Raw genomic sequence first — 27,609 nt, 5'->3', positions numbered from 1 at the left:
AAGGTCTGCCTGTTCTGTTGTCATCCCATTAAGAACCGTTCAGGGCCACTCTCCTTCACCTCAGGATCAACAATCTATCTCGACTGGGGTCGCTTTCTGGCTGAAATATAATTGGATGCAAGACAGGAAGTGGCAGTCAGCTGGACTGTCAGCTGTGGCGTTTAATTGGTGGATGGGATGAGTGTCAACCAGCCAATCCAAGAGGTCAGAGATGCTGATTATGTGCGGCGTCATCAGTGCAGGTGTGAATTGATGAAACTTAATCTGATATTTGATTAGTCTCTGGTTGGGGGGGTATACACAGTGTATAAATACAAACACAGTTACACACACGCACACACACACAAACACACTGGCGCTCCTCTAGGGGCCAGATAGACAGATGGGAGGTTAATGCTAATGGGACACATGGCTAAATGGGCTAAATGGACGGGATAAACCACTGTTCCCAAGGAAACCAAATGACTGTGTGTGTGTTTGTGTGCGCGCATGCGTGTGTAGGTTCGTGTGTGTGTGTGCAACAAAGAGTTGAGAAACGACAAGAAGGCGCTGTGTTTTCAGTGTGTGTTTGAATTCTCTGTGTGGTTAGAAACTAGTGGGAGTACAGACCAGTTTACTCCCTGTAACTCTGGTCAAATGGATGCGCGGTTGTTTTGGAAAACAGGTTGTCAAGGCGATAATAGGGGGGCACCTTTAGTTTTTATATCCAGTAAATATATATAATTAATAAATCCATGTCCATGAATGAAGAGTCCTGTGGATGTCATAATTCAGTGTATTCACACTAACAGCTGCTTTGTGTGTGTTTTATTTTAGCTGACTAATATGTCTAAACTCAACACACACTGTGTGAATTATCTACTGTCTCGTGGAAGAAGGCTAACCATCAAATGCTCACATGAATGAAAAGCTCTTAAACTCCCAAAATCGAGTTATGTAATTTAATTCCAATATTTTAACAAGTCTGGTATAAATGTGCCAACTCACAATAATTCATGTGTAAATATGCTGGCAGAGAAACCAAATATTATATTGTTTATTAGTAATTTAGAGTAACAGTAGTAAATAATGAACTAGTGATCTTCCTGTCTGGGCAATGATCTTCTCTGTTCTCATTGATTTAGCATTACTTAGTGAAGCACCACTGAAGGCTGGCAGATCTTTGCACTGTGGCTCCTCCAACAAAGACTAATTTGACATCCATCTTGTATCCCCTCTCTTCTCTGAGCTCTCTAGGAAGTAAAAGTCAGTCGGATGATGACTTTAGTCATTCATTCCTTTCCTTTTCTCACTTCCTCCAATAATGTCCTTTATTTACTTACTTAATTTATTTATTTTTTTTTACTTTATTTTATTTTTTTGCTAACTCAGTCATGGCACACATTCAAAACAGCCAGGGTTTTAATATCTTGTGTCTGGCGTGTGACATAGTGCCTTTAAGAGTCATGTGATGCCCTAGGCTCTTTTTTCAGCCTCAGGACACTGCAGGGCAAAGAAACCTCCAGGAATGTGCATAATTAATTTTAGCACAACATCAAAACGAGTCAGAAGCTCCGAGTTTTAAGTTTGGAAACTTATAATTTTGTTTAATATTACTTTAAAATACTGTGGTTTGGTGATAATTTGTTTATTTAAAATTACAATAGTCTTCCTAAAAATTGCAAACAAAACAGCGTATGTGGTAAAAATATATTTGGTAAGCATATTTACTGTTAGATTTCTAAAGTATTAATAAAACGTATCAGTTTTGTACTCTAATGTAAAAGATAACTAAAATTAATCAACAGAGCAATCTGCAAATTTGAGTCAGTAAAAGTGTAAATATGAAGGAAAAGGAAAAATCAGACTATAAAATATGGATAAAAGTGTATTTAAGTGCATTAACATCAACAGCTACTATATACTAGCTCAAACATCTCTGGCTCCAGCAGCCTCAGATAATGTCACCTTCCATGATAAAGGAGCCATTTTTCCTGGGATATTGCTAGGCTCACTCACTGCTCATTATTGTGCTTGTGGTACTTCAGTTAATAATTTGATAGCTCAATAAATATAAGTCCTCAACACTTTAGTCCAGTCAGTTCTTAAAGATAACCATTCTGCTCCACCTTCTTGTCCAAATATGGTCACTTCTGGCTTTAGAAAGACCACCATGGAAACGGCCGAAAGCTGAACTTCAAGTTTCAAAACCGTTGTTTACAAACCAGTTAGGGTGTCATGGAGGGATTGTCTCTACTGGAAAAACAAAGACTTCAGATTGTGGTTCATCTGTGAATAATGTTTATATATCATAGGTCAAGACAAGAATCATCAGCCTGGAATAACTGTTCACACGCTCAAGTGTTTGGACTTGTGAAAGGCAGTGCGTAACTTCCGTTTGATGTGCCAAGAACAGCAGATCAACTCCAGCTGCTGCACTTTAGTCAGAAAAGGGATGGGGAGATGCAGCCCAGATATCCTTTCGTTCTGCTGGAATGTGTGTGTGCTGGCTTATAGAAAATAGGAACTGATGATGCTGTCTGTGCACACCAATGTGATGAAAGCTAATGTGATGGGATGTAATGGATGACCCCTGAAAAACGCCCTACTTGTCTTTGGTCCTGGTTCTGTTTGTCTGTGTCTGTAAGCAGCTGCTGATTTGTAAAACCAGCGTACGCCAAATATAGTCAACTTTTGGGATTTATAAAAACAAACTTGACAGGAAAATGTTCCTACCTCCATGGCAACTATGACCCAGGTGTACGCACAGAATTTGGAAAAACGGGAAACGGTGACACCAACGGTCCAGAATAAAATTGAGGAAATAATGTGAAATGTGAGACATTTGTGCACAATCCACTATTACCTTTCACACCACGTGTTAGATGTTAAAGCTGTTTGCATAAATGAATAAAGACGTACATTCGATATTAATTCTCCTAATAGCGCACACTGTGTGTGTATCTCTCTCTCTCTCTATATATATATATATAATATATAATATATAAAATATGTGTATATGTGTGTGTGTGTGTATATATATAAACACAAAATAATTATAATTCTAGCCCCTCTTTCTATTCATAACTCACTATTCATACTCTCAGTAGCTACATTTGCATGGAGCACTTTTGATCTGACTGAATATTCTGTCAGAATAAAAATGCGTCATGTAAACATGTCAGGTGATCCGATCAGCCTGGATTGGAAAGAATTTTCAATCCGATCAAGAGGGGTGATTTATGCCTTTTTTTTCACATTCGGATCAACAGTAAAAAAAAAAAAAAGAAAGAGATGAAAACACTCATTCCATGGTTTCTGTGGTGGATATTGTTTCAGCGCATGTTTGAACCACCTGGGATTACGTGACAAAACAAATTCAAGGGAAGACTTGAAAAATGGCGGCAGTGAAAGAGAACGGGACTGTGGCAAATACAGTGTTTTTTTAACGATGATTATGCATTCTGATGGTCTAAAGGTTCAAAATAAAAACATTAAATGTCTTTCGAACTAGTAGGCACTGCCCATGTCAAAACCGTTAGAACAGTATTAAATCTGTCCATCATGTAAAATACACCTGATCACCTTATCCAGTTATGAGGAAGTAAAAAAAAAAAAAAAAAAAAAGTTCTTGTTTCCAAGCAAGATGAGTTTAAGATCCTTCATGCACCTGAATGACAGACATTTCAACAAAGAAATCATTCACTGCAGCCTGAGCAGTGATGCTTAGATTTAGTTCTGTTAGATCTAGTTCTGAAAATGTTAAAACTTCAAACTATTCACATATACGTATTTCTCCCTTTTTCTTTTTCAAACACATAACTGATCCAGCCTATTTCTCTTCTGTTTGATCTGGATTATTTCTCCATACTGGCTCTGTGGTTTCTTTTCTTTCTGTCTTTCTCCACTCAGCGGTAGCAGTAATTGACACAGTTAACTGTGAATAGGACTTATTGGTCATAATACAAGACTGTGTTGGTCCTGTTCGGAATTACAGCTACAAGCTGGTCGATCTATAAGCCTTTTCTCTCTCCCTGTGTCTTACTAGCTCGTTCTAATTAGCTTTCCAAATCAATAGGGATTTATTCTTCCACCCTGCCACAATGTGTGTGAAAGACACTCTGCTGCAATCAGATTGTCTGGCTCACTGAGACTTCAGTTTTACAGCCCTGAAAGTCCATCCATCCAATTTCTGCCGCTTATCCGGAGTCGGGTTGCATGGGCAGCTGCCTAAGCAGGGCAACCCAGACTTCCCTCTCCCCGGCCACATTCACCAGCTCATCCGGAGGGATCCTGAGGCGTTCCCAGGCCAGCCGATTGATGTACTCCATCCAGTGAGTCCTGGGTCTTCCTCGGGGCTTCTTTCCGGTTGCAAAATGTCGCTAGAAAAAGAATTAATTTGTTTGCACATTATCAAAAAATAGACAGCATACCAGACAAAGCTGAGAAAGGTTTCATATCCTTTTACTACATGGATTTTACATGTTTTACCACTGTGTTGCTTAAGCTCTTCTTTTACTGAGACCAACAAGCTCAAAGTTTCTCAAAGTTTTATTTTTTCCTGATAAACTCCCATAAGTTGCACCCTGAAACCATCAGGGTGATTAAACTTCTCATTTACATGACTTGTGCCTCAACAAATGAACAGTTCTTGGTAGATTTGTAGGAAATGCAGCTCAAACTCATATATTAGCAAATTTCAAAATTTGACACTTTTTGCAGTTAATTCCAGTTTGAAACTCTGTCCTGAGTCAAGTAGGTCAGCAGGCAAATATATTTATATAGAACATTTCATATACAAGAAAACCTAATGCTTTACATAAAACAATGTGCAAAAGAAACCAGTAAAATAAAAAATAAAAATTTAATTAAAAATAAGAGTAGAAAAAAACTTAATAGAAAACAAAAGAAATAGAAACAGAAAATGCTGGAATGAAGAGAAACTGAAAACAGAATGCATCCAGTGGGTTACATGTTTCTCTTTATTTAGCTGAAGATAATTTTGGCACACTCGAGTATTAATTCGACTGTCGCACACGCTGAAGCTTTTTCTGGGACCAGAGTTCTCTGGTGAGGAAGTAATATAGAGCTGAGGGTCATCACAAAAATAATTTAAGATATTTTGTTTGTTTCCCTGATCTGCGCTAGTGGGAGCATGTAAGAGCTGAACATTAAGGGTTCCCAAAATGGAGCCTTGAGGAACTCCGCACATTATCTATAGATGCCAACTGGTCCAAAATATTCCCGTCTTTCAAGTAGGATTCAAGCCATTTCATGTCAGGGTCAGAAGACACATTCAACTAAAATGCAAAAATGCATCAAATGGAAAATGGTCCCTAAATAATTAGATAAAATTATAGACAAAAAAATGATTAATAATGAATGAATTTTATTAAATCGTACCACGTCATGCCACATGTAGTTGTTAAACATGACTGACAGGTAACTGCTGTCCAGCATGATCTTTTAAACCTTAGAGTATATTTTTTTTGAAACTGAAAGACATCAACACAATATTGCACCATTGTTATATAGTGTATGTTCACTATGATTTGAACATTTATAGCTTTGCTAGTTCTATCCTAGAATGTCTCTAAAGTTTTAAAAACTAACTTTAAGAGAGAGAGAAAAAAAACAAGAAGTAAGGAATAGAATATGTAGCAGGTAGTGCCCGTACTGTCATTTAACTGGTCTTAAACAGCTCTAAGAAATAAGTTTATTTGTCTGTTCACTATGTGGTTGCTTTGGAACTTGACAGTTTGCTGAAATCACCTGAGAGGACCACAGACTGGCTTTTCAGTGGAATTTGTTCAACTTGAGCCACAATCAAAAGCTTGAACCATGCAGCAAATGCTGGACAAGACACTCAGGTGTGTGTCCGGTCTCTGGGATGGTGTGCTGGAGGCTGGCTTGAAGTGGTGGTTTCTATCAGACAGGGATATCTGTGTCCTTGTTTAATCTTCTCAGATCCCACTCGCCACATTCAGCCAAGAGACAAATGCTGTCTGGAACCTCGGCAAACATACCGGAAATGAGATTTGTTATCGCTTCTCGATTGTGGCTCCAGTGGCATACGAATCATGAGAGGCGGGGACGTCTGTGTGCGATTCCCAGCCTGTCTATCTTTGCTCACACCTGTTTGTCTCCACATATTTGTCAATTTTGCCAAGTGTTTTATGATGTAAATCTGGAAGTGCACCCACGTGTGCATCCTTTATAAAGCAGCTGCATTGTATCAAATAATCGGACCAGCCGTGTCTCCTTGGACACCGCCTCGATTCATTCTTCTTTCAGTAATATCATATTTTTATGCTGAGAGGCAAAGCTGAAAATCATATCCGTCTCCAGTCACAGCACTGAGCTTCAGAGCCACATAATGAAGGAATAATTGAATACTTATCAGTATCAATCATGGTTGTGTGAATGTGTTTGTGTGTGTTATTTGTCTGGATGGCTTTTATGACAACCAAACAAAGCTAAGCAGTGAGAGAAGATGGGGTGTTTATCTCTTTCTATGCCTTGTTTCCTCCTCTGCAGCACCATTGTTTCTGTGCATCTCTGTATGTGTTATGAATGTTTTCTGATTTGCATTGCGCACAATAGACTGGGAAAAGTTGGAGCTTCAAATGCAGGACTTTTTGTAACTTGAAGTCCCAGCATGACCTGGACTGTGAGCAGTTCATGGAGTCCAGATAGTATCATGTTGCTGTCACTGAAACATTTTGGGAAGTTATATTCACTCATGTTTGGTATAGATGGATATATTGACAGAGTTACAGTTGACATTGAGTTTAAAGGTGAAGCTTTAAATCCATGTTTCACACCTGTGATCATGAACATGAGGAATCCCACTGTGTGCAGAAGTCTTAAAGTAACTCCTAAATAATAAAGAATTTATTTGGTGAGTAAGTTTTTTTTTGTTTGTTTTGTTTTTATTCTATTCTTTTAAAATTGTTTTTAAACAGTTTTAATAGAAATAAACAATTATTTTATTAGATTTTTCTCGAATTTTTGTATTTTCTGTTGCTTTGTTTCAGCAGTGGTTGTTTTAAGGTGGTTTATAAATAAAGCTGAGTTAATCCCTCTTTTAGACCATCTTGTTGCAGGTTATGTGTTGAACTGCCCCATGATGTGAAAACATAACACCATAAAAAGGGAAAAGTGGCAGAATGGTATGGACCTACTCACTCATCATTTGATGTTTCAGCAGTTATGACACTGCAGAATTTTTTTAATCTATATTCAAAGTTTGTTTATTTAATATATTTATTTTTAATCTTTAATTTTTTATTTTTAAAGTTTATTTTTAGTCTTTATTTAATCGTTATCTTTCTCTTTTTTATCTTTTCTAATCTTTATTTTAGATTTTTGTTTCATTTTTGGGTGGCAGTGGCTCAGGCGTTAGAGCGGGTCATCCAATAACCTTAGGGTTGGCGGTTCGATTCCCACTCCCCCGGCCATCTGTCGTTGTTTCCTTGGGAAAGACACTTCACCCTGCATGCCTCCTGTGTTGGCATCGCTGGTGAATGAATGTGGATGAATTCTCGGCGGTGGTTGGAGAGGCCGTAGGCGTGGATTGGCAGCCACGTCTCCATCTGTCTGTCCCAGGGCAGCTGTGGCTACACATGAAGCTTAGCATGACCAGGTATGAGTAAGAAGTGAATGAATAATGGACACAATGTAAGAGGTGTGCCTTGAAAAAGTGCTATATAAATCTAATCCATTATTATTATTATTATTTTTCATCTCATTGAGATAAGCATGTACAAGCGGGAACTGTCTACCTAACATAAGATGTCTTTTGATGTCTTTAGATACAACTAGTATCCAGATAGGCGAATATTGTACTGCTTGACTTCTGTTATTTGCTCTGAACTGTAGTACCCAGAGGAAACTTACAGGAATTTAACTTGAAGCAGGAGCTGAGCCAGATGATGGTTTCAAACCAGGTTCTGTCTTCATACCAAGCATGCGATAATTCTCGATAAACTGCAGGTAGTATTTTTTTTTAACTAACCTCAAACTTAGTTTTATCAGTTTTTCTTTATGCGCATTATCTATGTAAATGATTTTGTCTATGCTCTAATTTTTTGTTATACTGTATAAGAATAATGAAAGTACATTATCTTGGAGTGTCCTTATGACAGCAAGGCTAAATAAAATTTAGTTATTGCACTCAAAACATGGATAAATTTGTGAAAGTACCAATGGGCAAACAAATCGACAACAGAGATATCAAATACCAAAAAAGAAAAAAAAAGGCAGCAAAATATAGCCCCAGGCTTGGCCAGGTAACGTTCAATAGTCAGTGGTGGGTAATGAAGAGAGACCACAGTGTGTTGTACGTCTCAAAAGATCAGCATCTGACAGCATGAAGCCAAAATCTTAGAACGCTATTTGGGTCGTCTCATCCTGAAAACAAAGAAAAGCCTTTTGATTACTTTAGAAATAAACTACTCAACTGTTGTGAATAACAGAGTTTTACTAAAGCGGCATCCGTCTGCTTTAAAACGCCTCACACTGTAGCAGATTCCTCCTGCCACTGACAAGGCTTTAACTACAGTTAAAGTAGCAGCCAATAAACTAAAGACCATTTTGTGGCACATTTCTTTGTAAGCATCAGGGTGCATGTGGTGGTGGGATCGGGGGGGGTTGAAAGTATTGTTGTTAACAAGATGGGGGCCCTGCAGAAAAAGTCTGGGAACCACTGGTTTAGCCAAAGACTCTTAACCAATTTAATGCTCTGATATACCTCTAAAAACATCCAGAACGCTGACATTATAATTTATTAAGTCTAACCATCTAGCCGACACATAGGATGACTACTTCTGCACAACTGTTGACCAGAATTTACATTGAAGCCAAATTGAACTGTAACATTTACTGTCACAAGCACACTTTTCATTCCATATCCCAAATTTGCTTTTACCTTTTCAGGACCAAAAAAACCTTTTTCTATATTAACTCACTTATACTCTTCATGAAATTTGGAGATGAGGTAAATCTATCAGTTCCAACAAGACCAGTGAGGCTATTTGGTTTGTAGAAAGGTCTACTGCTGCAGCGTCATGGTGGTGCCATAACTTATACTGGTGTTCATCTAAGAATTGCTGTTAGTTTTAACCCTTCTTGTGAAGCATGACTTGAAACTAATAAACTTGATCCATAAGAGTTATTACACCTCGTCCAGAAAGGCTGTTTTCTCTTGTGCTTCTGATTAAAACATCAATCAGACTAACCAGAAGCCCTCTGTGGAATCGATTAAACCATCTAGTCCAGTTACAGATGGACTGGAGGGACATAGATGCTGATTTTAGCATCACATCTACAAGAGAAACACAGGCAGTGATGCTGGATGACAAATGTGTTGTTGACTAGCTTCTCCTTTATACTGTTTTTCTGTAAGCTAAAGAGACTGTAAATGTTTCTTCTAGCATTTTTCCTTCCTCTCCATTCTAGTTTGCTCTCATCATCCCTTATATACTAAGTTTATTTTTTCATCTGAATTATTTATTGTAATTATTCCTCTGACTTTCTAGAAAGACCGTTTCACTCCCTTAACAACTATTTCTGATGGTATTTATACACACATAGATATTAATCTGCAGAGATGGAACATGTAAAAATTCTGTGTTTATTGTACTTGAGTAAAATCTCTGGTAAATGACCAATATACATACATAAAGTATGTATATTGGTTTGGCAACGTTTTACACATTATTTGGCACTGTATCTGGTAATTATTAATATACTATATGATGTGATACTGACCTCAAAGTCAGGTCTAGGGGGGAAAGGGAGAAAACACAACCTCAGAAAGTGTCAAGGAGGAGAAGGTCTTTGATTCAACCAGAAACCTTAATCAACCAAAAAGTGTGTAATGGCAAAAGTGGTTGAAAGGCCCAGAAGTGCAAGTCCTCGGTCCTTCGATTGGCCACCCCCAGTCAGTGATTGACTGAAAAAGGGCCACCACATTGCACCTGGAAAGCAGCATTACAATGTGATTCAAATGGCTGAACACTTTGCCAATATCAAGGTAATTTTCAGCCCACAAGAATGTGACATTTAAACTGATGACGCTGCTGTGTATTCACCCACACATTATAGATTAATTCTGTTCCACTCCTCTTTCCAGTGTTGCTTTATATCATTGAGGTTTGCAGCACTGGTTTCCCCACAGCTCTCTGAAGGTCCCATCCCAGCATTTCTGTCAGGTAGAGGTCTGGACTTTGGACCATGTCAACATCTTGGTTCTTTTCTTTTTCAGTTATCTACTGTTGTAGATCTGCTGCTGTGTTTGGGATCATTGTCTTGTTGCATTAGACAGTTTCAGCCAAGGTTTAGCTGTAAGACAGATGGTCTCATGTCTTGATTCATAGAGTTCATGGTCCACTCAATGATTGCAAGGTGGTCAGTTCCTGTGAAACAAGCCCGACTCATCAACCCTCCACCACCATGCTTGACAGTTGGTATTATCTTATTGACTGCCAGAAGGCAACAAAGACTTTTTAGTTACATAAAATTATGCTTGATTATTGTTTTATTTCAGTACATGAGTTGAATTAATGCTTTTTACTTTTCCAAAAGTCTTTGAATAGTTGTTCCAAAGACAAGTGAAAGTATTTTGCAAGAAATAAGACGCAAGTTCTAGCCATGACTAAACTCTAGTCTACATACATTTGGCCAATGCAGTGTGTTATGATAATTTAAGTAGAAAAATTCTGATATTGTCCAAACATCCACACTGAGGGGTTTGTATATGTGTTTAAAGCAATTTGATGCTGTGGGATGCAGAATGCATGATGCTTCATTATGCCATCACACCTACGTGCCAACACATGGATGTGTTTATCTGCTATGGCTGAGCCCTCACTGAGCTGAAGTGGTGTTTAATTGCAGCCATAGTAGCAGTGAGCCACTTGTGGTGTTTTGAAACTTGTCATTTGCACAGGAGAGCTTCTGAAATCGGCAAACAGCACATTACACAGATATTTTCAATCCATCTAAAAGGACCAGCAATTTGAGCTCACAGGTGCTGCTTTGGTTGAGAGGCGCTCTGTGAAACATAATTTGCCATGTGATTGGCTTCATTGTTGCCGCTCTCTCATTTTTCTCCAGGCTGTTTATGTGTCTGTTTGTCCGACTGACACGACTGGTGGGATGGAAGGACGGATGAATGGATGTTTGGATGTCATGCTTCCCCTCCGGGCTAGATAAACATGAGCATATTGGAGTTAAAGCATGAATAGGCACTCACAGCAAATGTTGACTTTATCTTTCTGTGATTCAGTTACCTGGCTTAAATCCTCACAAGAAACAGACACATAATGCACGGGTCTGTCTCAGTCTCCCCTCCCTCCTCCCGTTTTGTCAACTACTCGATGGTGTCTAGCGTGGCTCTGCTTGTTTACAGCACAGCAGGGTTAATTAGGCATTTTATGGCTGATTTACAGCTTGATAGGCAGGCAGAAGATGGTTGCTGTCTTGTCCTTGTTGTCCACTCAAGGACTTGTCATAAGGGGCATTTAACACACAATAAATGCAACAGGCCACACACACATTTGTGTATGGCCAAAATAAGTGTGTATTTGTATGCAACATATACACAGATGTAAAGTCAGTATGTACAGATAATACAAAGGCTTGCAGGACTTTGAAACTTAACAGTGCTGGTTACTCAAACTTTTTTATGTCCAAACATAACTCCACTGTCTGCACTTATTATCAGGCTTTAACACACACACACACACACACACACACAAATGTGACCTAGATCACCTTGACCAATCCGTTATCTCGCTAACGGAGGAGCTGGCTTTAGGGTAGAAAGAGCTGAGAAAACGCTTCATAATGTAGGACAGAAAACACATATCTGTGCACACAAATGGTGAATAAACAGTTTAGCTGAGATTTGGTTGAGTGCTTTTCCTGTAAGCAGTCAACTCTGGTTGCTTTGACAACAATTTTTGTCAACAAAAAAATTCATTTTATTTTTCAAAACGTTTTTAAAGCTCAGCGTCCATGACCTAGTGGTCAGCATTTAACATGATATTCCTAGGTTTTGTTAATGTAGAATTGTGTTAAAACAATCATTCTATAAAGCTATTTACAGTACATCCAAAAGCATGGTATGTATCAGTGTAGACCCGTCTGACATCTTACTACAGCCAGAAAGGACTCGAGTCTAAAGGCTCTAGAGCAGCCGTTTCATGTCAGCAAAGTTCGGTTTTGATGGAAGACATCCAGTTAGTTGCAAGCTGCAATTTGTGCCACTAGATGGCACTACACTCAGGATACTAAAGAATTTACTGAAAATACATTTGTAAGGTAAGAAAAACAAGAAAAAAAAAAACATAAGAAAGTAAATTATTATTAAAAATTATTTAAAATCACAGCCCAAACTCATGGAAAAACATGAAGTAGTCAATTTACAGAAATCTATATATTCACTCTGCACCTAGTAATCTAGGAAAACAATATTTGGATGTGATATATTTCTACAGAGTAATTTATCTTTATTTAGTAGTCTGAAATTTTGAAAAATAATAACAAAACAGCGAGTTATGGCTATGATGGGATCCAGTCTCACCTCCCTCACTGGGCAGTTGGAGAGGTTGGAGTGTCATCCTTCAACCCCTCCAACCTCCAAATTTGATATTTTTGCCTGTTGAGGGAAGATAGTCTATGGATGTGCTGGGATGCATCTTTAGTGACATATCCTGGGTTCATCGGGTGTTTTGGGTCTCACATCATACACCCTAACCCAGGCGACCTAGCTGGGGTTGATCAAACCTTGTGTCCCAGCAACATTAACCCTCGAACACTAACGTTGGGTGAAAGTCATCCATGCTGCATTGGTTTTGAATGGCTACTTACATAATGTTAGTATTCTAGGGTTAAGCCACAGGTCAACCCTCTTATTCTACAGACACCTAGACGTGCTCTCTGCCTCTGTTGCAGCCCTGATGGCTGTTCTGGTTTTTTTTGGCTCACTCATGCCTAGCTGTGAGTAGGCTCTGTAGAGAGAATAACCAATAAAGCTTCTACAGAAGGGGGTGTCCATCTCTGGTCCTCAGGCAGTCCTGCAGGCTTTAGATGTTTCCCTGCTCCAACACACCTGATTCAAATTTAATGGCTCTCCTCAACAGCTTGTTAACTGCTGCCCAAGCATGTTGATCCATTTATCTGAATCAGGTGCTTTAGCAGCAATTATCTAAAATCTGCAGACAGTGGCCCTCAAAGACCGACATTGGACACCCCTGTTCTACAGCCCTACGTCTACAGGGTAGCAGCATGCTTATTAACCCTGTGTGCAATACTCCTCCAGAAGACCCTGGTACTTGTCCAGCTTCCTCTAAAATGTGGTCTTCCCAGGGAACTGTCACTTCCATCGGGACAAGCTGTTTTGAGGCCTCTGATAGAATGACAATGTCTGGTTGTAAAGACGTTCCCACAATGTAAAATCTTTGCAAACACTATTTAACCCTATTACTCTATTGAGTTATTTTCATGTTTGAGTTTGTTTTAACTTTGATGATCATCTGGATTTTATAATATAGCAAGAAAGGGCACAATTTATGTATATTTTTGGCCCAAATTGCTGTGGTGTGGGCCCCAGCCTGCCTGGACCTGGGCTGTCCCCATGGTGGCAGCCTCTGTGGTCATGGTGGCTCCTGGTGTGGACAAATTTCCAAGATATTGTTTTCTCACAGTAGAGTCAAGCCAGATTATATTCTTATTATGTTAAAGGGGTTGCTTTGGGCATGAGAATGTGTGAGAAAGAGTGTGGATTTTTAATTGCTGCTTTATGTGTTTTTTTAATGTACATAGTTTTTGTATGCATTTTATTATGTAAAGCACTTTGTGCTGCTTATGTATGAAAAGTGCTTTATGAATAAAACTAGATCTGGTGCAGCCTATGGATACTGATGCTCTCCCACACCTAATTTTGATTTCCTGGAAAATAATTAAAATAGCTACGACTCCTGCTGTAGTCAAGGATACTAACTGCATGAAATTAAACCATTTTTTTCTTTTCAAACATCAGCAGAACATGTGTTACATGATAGGTACTGCCTGATCAGGACACCTGAGCTGACCAATCAGAGCAAAGTGGGCTTCTTGCAGAAACCAGCAGCCTCTTTAACTTTCCTTTTAACAGAATCTAGGAGTAACTACTATGATTGCTGGGCATTTTTGTTTCAAGTACAATGTCTTTGAGTCTGTTTGGGGGTTTTAAGACCTCAGACATTAGTATAATTTTAAATTAGCCATATACCATCCGAGTGTATATCCACACTAACAATCCTGCCAAACATGATACATTTACAAATATCTAAAAGGAGAATATTAACCTAATCTGATGCTGCCGCTCCCACACCGGCTCACTTCTTACAAATCTGAACTGACATCAGCAGGAGGCTAACAGCAACGCTACTGAGCACAAAGTGTCATCTGAGCAGCGTTAGCAGAGCAGTGACAGCTAACAAGAGAAGACATCACATTAGCCAGCACAGCAGCAAGCTAGCAGAACAAGTTGCTGCCGCCGGAGCGCCTGACTGCGCTGATGTAGCTACAGGTGTAGTATTCATTCATGCTTAAAGAGCCTGACACCAGCAGGCGAGCAGCCGGCGGCGCGTTAGCACAACACCTGACAGCCAGTTAATGTCAGCGTGCAGCCTTTTGGGGAGGACACAGAGGTACGAGAGGTGCTTCAGTTCAGGAAGAGGCAGCAGAGTGTGGAAGCTATTGACATTTAAGAGAGGTTTATTTCCTCCTTTTTCTTTCTGAAAAATTTGCTTTGCTTTGTCCTTTCCCCCTTTTGTTTCCTTTGTCCTTTTTAATTGTCAGCTCAGTCTTACCCCTTGGTTTTGCTTAATTTTTCTTTATTTCATGTTTTCCCTTCAATAGCAAAAGTTTTTAACATCTAACATCTTTTTATTGCTTTTTTTTTTGTTTGATGTTTTTGAATTTGATTTATTGGGTGAATTGGAGCAGAGAAGGACTAGAGGTTTTTGGTGCTTCACCTTTCTGTTTTAACATTTCTGTATTTTACCTCAGTGATCACAAACTTTAAAAGAAAACTGAGGTTATTGCTCTGCCTTCCCACCGCTGTTTTTATGTGGCAAAAATGTGAGTGTTGTGGAGGCAACTGAATTTCTGCCACTACAACAATAGGTACAGTGATGATTCCTGAATGGTGCATAATTGTCCAGAAATGAGGTGTTTTCTTTTTCTTTTTTTTGTCCATGCGTGAAACAGGTGGCTGCCCCCGAGCTAAATGTAGAAACAAAACTCCATTAACATGTCTGTGGTGAAGTGGAAAAATGTGGGAAATGGGGCTGGTGATGATGGAGACACAGTTTTGTGCCCTCGTTGCGTACAGATACAGACTGTTAGTCTTTGTTTAATTTATGAGCTTGTTTTTGTTTGTGGTTATTTTGATGCACTCTGTGTTCTTGGGTTCGTACTCATGCTGTTGAAGGCCTTCTGTTTTCTGTTTTTGTTCACCTGACATTCACTCATTAATAAAGCTGGCCCACCCTCCTCCTCCACCCTGACTCGCTTCAACCCCACCACAGCTGTCATTCCAAACTCCTCTTTACCTTCCTTCTGTGCATCTATCAGCCATTCTGCTTTGATGTTTGTCCCCTTCTTCCTAATAAAAGCTACTCATTCATACTTGTATACATGGTTTTCAGCTTAGAAGTGATTATGTGTAATTTTTCATTTTGTGTTAAAAGCTTCAGTCCACATGAGCTTGACAGAGGTATTGATTTATATTTACTATAACCACCACATTAGATCCAACTATACATGAAGGCAATGTTTTTTTTTTTTGTTTTTTTTTTAAAGGATGCTTTTATATAAAAAAAACAATCCCTCAGTATATGATGTTAAATTAAACTTTTTTTCCTTTTGTTTTACTCTACAGCAGCTGATGAGAGAGCGACAGCAGATGGCCAGTCGTCCCTTCGCTTCGGTTGCCGTGGTACTGGAAGTGGGCGGCGACCAAGAAGAGCTGCTACAGGTCAGAACAAAGACGTAAACACTAAAGCACGCAGAAGTAAACACAACCAAAGAAAACAGACAAGTAAATTGTTGCCTCTTTATGAGAACACCACTGTTATTGAAGGTAGAAGGTAGTTTTTCCTCATTAGAACTTCTCTGTTAAACTCACTGAGCAACAAGTTATCACTGAGTTTTTTAAAAGCATTTCAAATATCCTTTAATGGATTAAAAAGTTGTCAGATTCATGCTGCGTGAAGCTAATTATTTCCCGGAATAAATTCCCATGTGCTAAATGATGCAAGCAACATTTATTCTTCGCTGTCAGGTGTGTTAGTTTCTTTAGTAAACAGCTTCCGTCTTTAAGGAGGAAGAGATTTACAAACAATTTCATGTCATCTCAGTTTGTTTAGAGTTCTTTTAGGCAATCGCTGCTGTCATCAGTTCCATCTTAAGCTCTTCTTGGGCCTGATATGCTAAGAAATTCAAACACAACTGTCTGCAGTCAGAGCAGCAGAAGGTTGTAGAGCAGACGCTCCATCATCATCATCAGAGACTAGATCAGACTAGAACTACAGCTCCCTGCGTGACAGAGATCATCATATCACACACGTCGTCCACACCAGAGCCTCATTTATTATCCAGATGTCAGAACATTTTCATTCTCAATGGTCATAAACAGGAAACCTGGCTTTGACTTGGAAATGATGTCATCTCTAAAGTTAGGCCTTGATACAAGTTATTTTCAGCTGGTGGTGTGTAGATATACACACAGTGCTCATTTTACACTAACTGTCATTAAGTTTTAGTCATGATTAACGGCATAATTAGCAGTAACTAAATTATGTAACTGATTGTGTTAAAGTATTTAACGCATGCGCAGCATCCATCATTTATGACGGCGAGACACTGAGGACGAGCTGGCGTACTTCATATCACACCCATCGGGGTTGAGGATGTTTTAACATGCACACCTTTCCTGGTGAGAGGGTTCAACACCCACATGTTTCACACATAAAAAAAACAAAAAAAAAAACACTTCACGTAGTTCTGGACAAACGTCACAGTTCGAGTCGTCTCCGTGTCCGCCCAGCACACCGCGGCAGCCTCCTCTCCCTCGACTGCTGTGAATCATGACGGCTGTCGGTGATCAGCTGATCGTCTCTTGTTGCGTTTATCGTTCAGCTGATAAGTAGGAAACTAGTTGTTCATGGTTCACACTGGCACATATTTACCCAAAAGTATTGTTTTTGGACGCGTTAGCTAAAGTATTGAGCTACCTTTATCAGTCTCATGTCAATCAGACCCGAGTCACTACAAGAAGCTAAAGAATTAGAAATGTTGATAACAGCTTATCTCAGTTACACGTTGTTTGCCTTTATTTCCCATAACTCTTCAGTATTAATGAGGTTTGCTGGTGACACAGCTGTAAAATCTACCAGCCATCAGACATCTATGAAGATAGATCAGGTTCAGATGTCTAGTGAGAGTGGGCCATGAATGTGAGAAGAGAAATTATGAACAGATTCTGAGATACAAACCAGAGCAGGATCTTTTTTAACAAACTAGCTAACAGGTGATAGAAAGGCTCAATACTTCAGATATGCAGGGGCGGGTCTAGAAACGTTTTGATGGGGGGGCAGGCATGGGCACTGACCAGGAAAAAGTTGGTACAACTAACGTGATCATCTAATGTAAAAATGCAAATAAAAACCCAAGTGAGCTTTGGCTCTTTCTGTTACAGTAAAAATGGCCATGTTTCAGGCATAGTTGCAAATGGTGATTAATCATGATTAATTCTTTCTAAGCTGTGATTAATCTGATTAAACACTTTCATTTGACAGCCGTTGTCATAATACAGTCATCTGATTCAACTAAATCTACAGAAGATTTTATTATAACATTTAATCAATTATTTCCAAAGGTTTTCTTTGAATTTCTGAATTTACAATTAGATTAAATGACACATGTGTTAACCTATAAGGCTGAACTCAGGAGGCCACTGTTACCTGATTCTTCTGTAACTGGCATAAATTAGAGAAAAATAAAACATTTTTTTTTTCTCTTGTCATTACATTTCAGTAGTTTGTTCCAGTCAGTTCATCTCAGATTAATGGTTTGTTCATTTCAAAGATAACATCACAGCTTTGATATCGTCAACTTTGCAGCCTTGCAGACACACTTGTAGCTCAGGATATGATGTTAGCTTTAGCATGATTAGCTCTGCACTAATTTCAGAATGTGTGTGGAAATGTTTCAGTAATCAGGAGGCAGGTTCTACCAGTTTAACTGCGTTTGAGTTTATAAACCACAAGACTTCAAATTAAAAATGAGATTCTTTGAATCTGTTGATTCATAATCTGACAGAATCTAACTTAAAAGCTACATTTTTATAGCCTTCAATTTCTCCACGATCTAGAGATTTCTGTTTGGTCCTTTTCTCTGCAGCCAGACATTCAGCAGTAAGTCTGGGATTTTTTATTTTTTGGCTAATTTATTTAATTTATTCTTAATACATTCAAACAAAAATTGATATATGATAATCAGAAATAAAAACAAGATTGAAAAGGAGTAGAAAGAAAAATAAATCTGACATACACCCCCACCCCCAACATGAACCTTTATTCTAAATACAAATTTTACAAAAAAAAAAAGGATTCTTGAAGCTTTTTGTGAAATAAAGCTGAATTTTGTGTAAGTTTTACATGAACTTCCCCAGACGTCAACACAGTTGGTCAGATGAACATATACATAACATAATTTATGCTTTCTTGTTAAAGAACTCTGTATTCTCTTCATTCTTTTGTACAATCTACCTGCAGAAATGCTAATCTGTGCCCTGATGGGATCTTTTTAGTTACTAGAAAAAAGTCCCCGGTGGGGGAAGTCTCAGTACAAATGAGCCTTAAATTCAACTACAGGTCTTAAAAGAGGCTTGGGTTGTTTTTACTGAAGTCTGTTTGAAGTTAAACCATTCGGATGTGTGTATCTGTTTTTAGAGTTTGGCTGGGAAATAAGAGATTGTGATAGACAGGTTGAAATGTGAAGAAAAAAAATAAACAGGTTTCAGGAGGCTGTTTTCTTAAACACTGATTCCTTCAATCTGAATGAGTTAAAACAACAAACACTGACTGCAGCAATGAGAAATGATGGAGTCGCTTACAGGTGTGTGTACTCATCTGTTAGCGGTGTCATATTTACTTTCACCTGTTGAACTCCTGCAAATTAAATTCAAGTTGCAGAGTCTTATCTGTGGACTTGTGTTTGACAGGAATGATTGAAAACCTGGCAGTCGACCATCATCTCTGACAGCAGAAGCAGCCTCAGACAAGAAATTGTGTCTGACTCTCTGCTCCCCTCAAACACATCCATGTTACTCAGGACAGAGCTGATGAAGGTAAAAGTCTGCGGGAAGAGAGTGCAGCTGGCTTCAATAATTCAGAGCCTCTTTGTGATTCCAACATGCTGCTGGTTCACCTTCATCTGCTGCCCTGAACGGTGCTTCAGCTTCAGTGTGGCTGCTGGAGCGTGAGCCCTCTGAGAAACAACTGGAACAACCGCTCGTATCATCCTCTAGAACAGAGATTACAAAGCACACGGCACAGCAAGAGTTCTCTCCGTAAAACAGTCAGTCGCAAAGACATATCACTGCAGAGTTAGGATCAGGGGTGTCCAGGTCTTGTCCTCAAGGGCCGCAGTCCTGCAGGTTTTAGATGTTTCCCTGCTCCAACACACCTGGTTCAAATCAAATGACAGCTTGCTGTCAAGTTCTGCCCAAGCATGTTGATCCATTAATCCATTCAGGTGCACTGGAGCAAGAAACATCCAAAACCTGCAGGACAGTGGCCCTTGAGGACCCATTTTGGATACCCCTGGTTTATATTAACAGAGAATGGAGCGAGGCGTTGAAAGTACCACGAAGCTGAGATGTGGAGACGGTGGCTGACTGAGGTTTTGGGAGGGGTGTTCAGCTGGATCCTAGAGATCCTGGAGGCTGAAGAGAATGAGACCAGAGCCGTTGCTTCCTATCTGTTTGAAGGTTTTAGTTTGAGCCCAACTTTTAATAACCACACTCAGCTTTGGTGTGAAGCTGGCTACTTGTGACATATACAGTGTTCTAAGTTTCTATTCTTCTATGCCAAAGTGAACGCACCATGTGTGGAGTCAGTATTCTGTATTATCTCACTGAATATTTCCCAGATGTTCACCGATAGATAATCTAATTACACAATGTGTGTGGAGCAGCACATTGGAACTAAATCATTTAAATGACCTTGTCTGGATACAATTAATTTCAACAAATGAATGTTCTTGATAGCTGCAGTGAATTACGGGACATGAACTTTTAGCCCTGAGTAATCTCTGTTACCCCTGGAAGCCTCAGTAGGGCCTGACAACAGATGTCGGAGATGCTTGCAAGAGGTCGAGCAGTCTAAATGAACTCCGAGAGAACAATAAAAGTCATTTATCAAACCACCAGAGATTCAAACACATGTTCATGTAATATTTCAGGTCAGATGATTCAGTGGAGCCAACAGCTCACATGTTTACAGGTGGGTTAAATCAAGCTGTTGGACTGTAGTTCAGCGCTGTAAAACATCCAGCTAAGCTCAAAAACCTAAATTATATCAGCATGAGCACAGATTTAATTCTAAACCAAAAATCCATAACACAGGCTTCTGCAAGAGTCCCCCCCCCCTGTCTATGTGCTGTAAAAAGAAACCTATAAAATCCAAACAGCTGCAGACCAGCTGACACTGTTTGGGTTGACCTCACATGATATATAGGAAGGTTTAAAATGATCAGCCAAAGAACAACAGTTGTTAACCTGGTTCATCTACACACTTAACAGTTGATTATGAATAATTTAATCACCTCTGTCAAGCACTCACTCTCATTCACATAAATGTCACAACCATTAACCTGTAAACAATAAGTGACGGCTGGAGCTTCTGACATCAAACTCAAACCTGGAGTTCAGGCTTCTTGGTCTTTTAGAATGAGAGTGATACATGAACCCCGATGAGACAAAATTATGTATCTTTGAGGATTAAACTCACCAGCTTCTTCATTAAGTCTACTTGGCTAATACCAGGTTGGACCTCCTTCAGCAACAATACTCAGGTAGGCTATGGTGGCTAAACCAGGCCACGTTGGTACTAAGCGGCCCAAAGTGGGCCAAGAAAATCTCCCCCCACCATTACACCACCAGGAGCCTTACGAGTTGATACAAGGCAGGATGGATCCATGTTTTCATGTTCCCACGAAATTCTGAGCCTAGTATCTGAATGTGGAGCTGAAATGGAGACTCATCAGCACGTTTTTCCATCAGTTTCCTGTTCTTAGCTGGCAGGAGGCACCGGTGTGTCTTCTGCTGCTGTAGCCCATCTGCTTCAAGGCTGGACGTGTTGTGTGTTCAGAGATGCTGTTCTGCAGACTTTGGTAGGAACCAGTGCTGATTTGACTTCCTGTTGCCTTTCTATCATCTCCAACCAGTCTGCCCATTATCCTCTGACCCGACATCCTGGTCCAGACAACTACTGCTCATGGGATATTTTCTCTTCTTCAGGCCATTCTCTGTAAACCCTAAAATCCCAGTAAATACTCAGACCAACAACCATGCCATGTCACCTAAATCCCCTTTCTTCTTTGGTCTGATGCTCATTTTGAATGTCTTCACCATGTCTACATGCACTGAGTTGCTGCCATGTGATTGGCTGATTTTGATATTTGTTTACAAACAGGTGAACGTTTGTACCTGATAAAGTGGCCGAGTGTAAATTGAATGGATTTTGAAATTATATACTCAAAGACTAGTTGGTGTTATTGCTCATGTTTTTCTTTGGCTTCGAGGTTGGTGGTTCACAACTTTTTTAATCTTTTATATTTTTTTACTCACAGAGCCAAACGTAGTTGTGGGGGAAATCTAAATTAAATCAGTTTTTAAATTTGCAATTCATTGTAATTAGCAACAGATTCACAGCTAATAATTAATTATTGCTTGAATTCACTGTTTTATTCAGATAACTAGTTAAAAACTTCAATGTGTTTTTGTTAAAATAATAATAAAAAACCCCCACCAGTGAGCACTCCAGCAAATCTCCATATTTAAGTTTCCATCTCCTTCACTGCTCTGCTGAAGGTTATAGTAACAATAGCATGGGGAGCTATCTACACATGATGTTTAATTAGTTTTAGTTTTGTTTCGGCCAGGTTGGACTCGCCTTGGTCCGGTTTTGGTTCATGTCTGTGGTGTAACCTACCTTATCTTGGCCTCAGCCTGGTTTCCATTTCATTCTTGAAGGTGAGAGACAATGGAGCAGAACGCTATCTTCACACTGAGGTTAATTACACAACATCTGGTTCATAGCCAGACATGCAGCTTAGCATAATTGTGTAATTAATGAGGGAAAGGGAACATGTCCATCCTGCTCACAATTTTATGTTGTCCTGCTTATGCAGAACAACACTGTAGAGTTGAACAAATAGAGCCATCATCACCCAATTTCATGCTGTGTTTAGACAGCAAGCAATGAGCTCGGCACCTGTTGTTTCCCCACTTTCACAATGATTTGGTTTTTAGAGGAGGGATGGAAACGTCTGTGGATGAAGTGATTACATTACTGCAGGGAGGGTGGGAACGAGATGGTGGATAGGTGCATCAAAGCTGGCTTAAATGTGATTTTTAATTATCTTTTAAATAGTTTATCAGGATTTTTTATCTTTCATTTTCCATTTTTCATTAGCTTTTCAGATAAACATTTTGATTTTCAAGAGGTTATTTTGTCCAATATGGTCCATTTTAGTCACGGAAATATTGTTAGGATTGAGTTTTATTTTAAATGACAAAGAATTTGTTTGGAGAAAAAAACGCTAGAGAAAAGTGAAAAGTATGTTACTAAAATTTAACAGACTTGTGGAAACCATTAAACATTTTCATCAAAACATGACATCAGACTTACCTCTTACAATTCTCTAAACTCTAAAAACACTCCAGACTGTCCCATGAACTGATAAAAGAAAAGATTTTCATAAACATTTAAGTTATAATTTTTTAAGGTATGTATTATTTCCTTGTTTATTTTCACTAGCAACACAAACTTCACACTAACTAAGGCAGACAAGCCTTAAGGTACTAATGTTCACCAAATCATGTCATTAGTCAGTTTTTCTGTTGCTCTTAATGTCACCATGGCAACTGCCACTCGGATGATCATCTTTTCTCATCTCAGTTTTGATCCTTTGAAAGATTCAGTTTAAACTTTTTAGCAGATGGCGAGACACCAAAGACGTGAAGTCTGAGTAATCCCACCAGTTTCTCTACAGATTTTAATCTTGTTTTCACTGTTGTACTAGTTTAGAAAAACTAAACCCCGGATCTGAAACGAGAGCTTACGACTTTTTCTCTACAGCTAAAGGTGTCTGAGGGTTTCACTTAGTTGTGACTTAGTTGGTGTAACTCCTCTGTGGAGTTACACCAGCATGGGAATGTTGACCAGGTCCTGGAGGACTTTAACTCTGTGTGTTAGGATATCTTTAATGCCCCTGTCAGAACTAAATGCTGTAAATCAGCTACAGAGCTGTGGCTCAACGAACGCACGCGGATGCTTAGACGCATCAGTCGACGCACTAAGAGCAAATGGAAGGACAGGCTTCACGTTTCTTAGATGTTAAAAAAATACTTTAATTGAATATCAGGCTGCTGTAAAAGGTGCAGGACCCAGTTTCTCCATCTTTGTGTCTGAAAATATGAGCAAGCCTCAAATTATTTTTAATTCTTTGAACTCTTTTTTTGAATCCTTATAAGGCCTTATCACATCTTTTCTCTTTTGTCTTTTATTTTTATTTTAAAAGCAGTTTCAAAGTGTTTTCTTTGAGTATTTACTGGAAAATTACTTCAAATATACAAACACATGATCAGAAAGATCAGCCACAGAAAACATAATTTTACATACAAATAATATATTCCTTTTAAGATCACTTAGCTCGTTTAACCTGTTACCTGAGGACCCCCATAAGGGGAACTTGGAGACGAGATGGTCAAACTGGGTCAAAATGGCCACTTAGGAGCAGGACTGCAACTAACCACTATTCCGATAGTCGATTAGTCATTGACAACTATATCGAATAGTCAACTACTTTATGATTATAAATCTCATAATTATTAAGTGGATTGATTTATTTTATGTCCACCTTTAAATTCCACATTAAAATATCTCTAATGTTGTTGAGTTTCACATTTGATAGAAGTTTTGAGGTGCAGCTGCATTATTCCAGGGATGTTCATAATTATCTTGAAAGTGTTTTTCTTTTTTTTTTTTTTTTGTGGTTGACCTTGTGGTTGCGGATAGACTTATTTCATTATGGTTATGCAGTTTTTGAGCCAAGGCCTAAAAAAACAGGCACAGGGCTCAAAGGTTTAAGATTATGTGGATTTATTTTCTTTATGGATACAATTTTTTTCACTTTTGTGTTAAACTGTCAGCCTACATGTCAACAGACTTCACATTTTTAAAAACTCATTCGTAAGTCATTTTTTTGCAAAAACAAACATGGGGGAAAGAGACAGGTTATTAATCTACATGTTTAAGATGTATCATAACATCAAAATGCCCGTCAATGCTGTTGCATCCTTGTTCAGACACCCCCAGTAATCAGTAAGTGAAACCACATCACAGTCTTGTTTGCAGATAGAGGCCACTTCCTCTCCTCTTTTACCCAATCAGAGCTTCAGTGTGTCTCGGCTGCATTATGGAACACAGCCGGAGTCATCAGCATAAATCGATGTTTCCATCACCTCTATAAAGTACTGTTGTTACGTCGTAAAGCCGATGAGCCCGCAGCACACCCCCACCTGCAAAAAAGCCATTCCCACCTTACTCTTGATTAACGACAGTCTCCCGTTTTCATAAGGCTATTTAAAGCAAAGAATGAATCAATTTCATATCTCGTGTTTTAATGTAGCACATTTATTCTAAAATTGCAGGGATTTAATATGGCTGAGGCAGGAAGGTTGGTGGGTGGAGAGGGATGGATGCAGGGTGGGGGAATGAAGCAGATAAAGAATATTCATGACGCCTGAGAGTAACGTATGTTTTGTTGAAAAATACACAACTAAATTATGTGTGCACGCACAGTGAACACAATACTGCGAGGCTTGTCGGACAACACAAAAGCTTCTGTCAGACGGGAAAAAACCCACAAACACAGCGCTGTTATTAACTCAATAACTCACCTCTGTCAACAATAACGAGGCTAAAACAAAGCCATTCTTCTTCCTATTCTGTTTGCACTTAAACAAAAAGGCTGTTTAATTCTTTTTATCACCAGGTAGATCAGGAAATGTATCGGGGCTACATGTTATTTTACCAGCTGGAGGAGAAGCACTTTCATCATCTTCAGCTGAGCAAACCCTTCATCCTTTTCTGTTCAGCTTCTTCCTTCCCTCTCTGTTTCTCTGCAATTCACAGATTTTTGTTTGTCTTAATGGTGAAAAAAATGAAGGTGAATGAACAAACTTACTTACAGAGGTTTTTTCTTTCTTCAGTACTCTCATCATTTTGCCATTTTCACTGAGCAAAGAGAGAACAAAGATGGCAAGAGCTCAGCCGAGGAGAAGCCAGAGAGGTTAAGTTATAACACTGGAAAATTATGGTTGAACTTTGCTGACCGAGCTCAGATGAAACACCTCAATAACCAACTCCTTAGAAACTTGCTGTGCTCAGTCATACTTATTGTTGCAGAGGATAAAATATAAAAATAACCTTCCCTGCTTCAAAATGTCTCATTTGTTTTTAAGGCTCAGCAACTTGTTGAATTTAGACACGATCCCATTTCTAAAATGTTAAAAAACATTTAAATCTCACATCAAATTTAGAAGCTGTCAAATGTGTTTTTGTATAAATAACCAGTTCAGCCCTGATCTGTCTTCTTTTTTTTTTTACCCTTTATGGAAAATAGTACTGTAAACAAACAACAAAGCTTCATGAAATAGTGGTGAAACAAACATCAGAGATACTTTGCTACTAGCAGCAGCTGCAGGAACAAAGTTAAGGTGGATATATTTGAACAACCATACTAGTGAAAACCCTTCTGCACTGTCAGCAGGGCTCTCAGGGTCACAGGTGTTTCGCCCCTTAGCCTGTACACCTCACCTGAGTTGAGCGGCGAAGACTGATTATCCTTCACCTGCAGAAGGGTTCAAATTGTGAGCTCTCTTCAGCCACAGACTCAGCCATGGCGGCTACATCTCTGGTGGCTTTCTTTAGTTGTTTTGACATTTTTTTTATTATTTTATTTTTTTAATACACTTGTCTGCACCCTGCTGTAATGATTTATGTAAAGCACTTTGAATTGTCTTGTACATGAAATGTGCTGTACAAATAAATTTGCCTTTGCCTTTAAACTGACCTTCTGGAGAAGGTAGCGCAACAATCTTGCTGGGAACCAACTTCGATGGAAAGATGGTTGCATTCCACCCTTTTAAAACCGCTTCGTCGATCAAATTCTGGCACTTGGCTTTTTGTTTTTGTGCTCCTAGATAGGAGGATGATGTTGGGTCGGTGAGAAGTGACTGCCACATCCTGCGGGATTACAAGCCATCTCTTCAAGTCCACCCTCAGCTCCCAGGCAGAGGCATATTATAAGACAGAAGGTCGGCTCTTGCCAGCTGTGCTGTTCTTAAAAAGCCTTGTCCCCTCTTGTCAAAAAATGAATGTACTTGGGAGGTTGGGCCTGCTTGCTGTTTTAAGCTCTGCTCTTCTGCTGTTCCACCCATTTGACGATTTCAGTGAGGACCTTATCAGGCCTCCACTTGTACATCCCATCTGCCAATGCTTTTGGACAGCTGGTCAAACTGTGGTTTAATGTGCAGAAAACTGCTCCACACTGCTTACATGATGAATCTTCTTCTCTGCCCCAGATCTTCAAGTTACTTGGGGTTGGCAATATGCCAGCCACAAAGCGCAGTAGAAAGGCCAAATACTCTTGGTCGGTTTGCAACAACTCCTTCCAACACAATGAACTCTCCTGTGCTGATCCCACCGTGTCCACCCAGCCTGGAAAACAAGGCCTTTACAAAGCAGTCCTCCTCTTCTGCTCCGTGGACTCTATGCGCCACAAGGCCTCTTTTGGTTCTGGCATCAGATTTACTCCACCCCATCTCATTGTAGTGTCCAAGGCCCAGGCTCCTCCTAGACATTAAATCTCAAAAATGGATTTTACTGGTTTGTGTTCTATGATGCAACTTTTCATTTGAAGCTTTAAGTTGGCTACAATCGGAAATATATGCCTCTAGATTGCTCAAAGTCTCTGTCATTGTTCCTTCAAGCATTTAAAACTACTTTTAAAGGATTACAAATAACACTTGAGTTTTTCAGAACAAATTCTGTCAATATCCATCTTGTTAGAAAGCTGAAAATGTGCCGCCAGAACAAGAGAAACTTTCAGTTTTCACACATCCCTGTAGAAATAAAGTGTTTTGCGTGTCTTTGCCAGGTGATTGTGTTGGCATGTTATTGCTCCCCCACGCTGGTAATCACTGTACTCTTGTGGATTTGTGATTGTTCATATTTAATTTAGCAGAATTTAATTTTCTATAATTAGAGCTGCAACAATAACCAG

General features: G+C 39.2%; 1 protein-coding gene across 4 annotated transcripts in view; it reads left to right on the top strand.

The window, feature by feature from the left end:
• The window catches only part of atrnl1a (attractin-like 1a), a 317,476-nt gene that overhangs the window by 247,573 nt on the left and 42,294 nt on the right, over positions 1-27,609 (top strand). For 3 of the 4 annotated variants that reach the window (XM_042010699.1, XM_042010700.1, XM_042010698.1), the window contains one exon: positions 15,914-16,009. In XM_042010699.1, the coding sequence (XP_041866633.1) occupies positions 15,914-16,009 (96 nt within the window). Of the gene's footprint in view, positions 1-15,913; positions 16,010-19,258; positions 19,385-27,609 lie in introns of all 4 variants that reach the window. The other variant, XR_006013321.1, reaches the window with a different exon arrangement.

The sequence above is a fragment of the Melanotaenia boesemani genome, chromosome 16, assembly GCF_017639745.1.
Source record: "Melanotaenia boesemani isolate fMelBoe1 chromosome 16, fMelBoe1.pri, whole genome shotgun sequence".
NCBI lineage: Eukaryota > Metazoa > Chordata > Actinopteri > Atheriniformes > Melanotaeniidae > Melanotaenia > Melanotaenia boesemani.
Note: the sequence above shows the minus strand (reverse complement) of the source record. Positions and strands in the feature narration are given on the sequence as shown.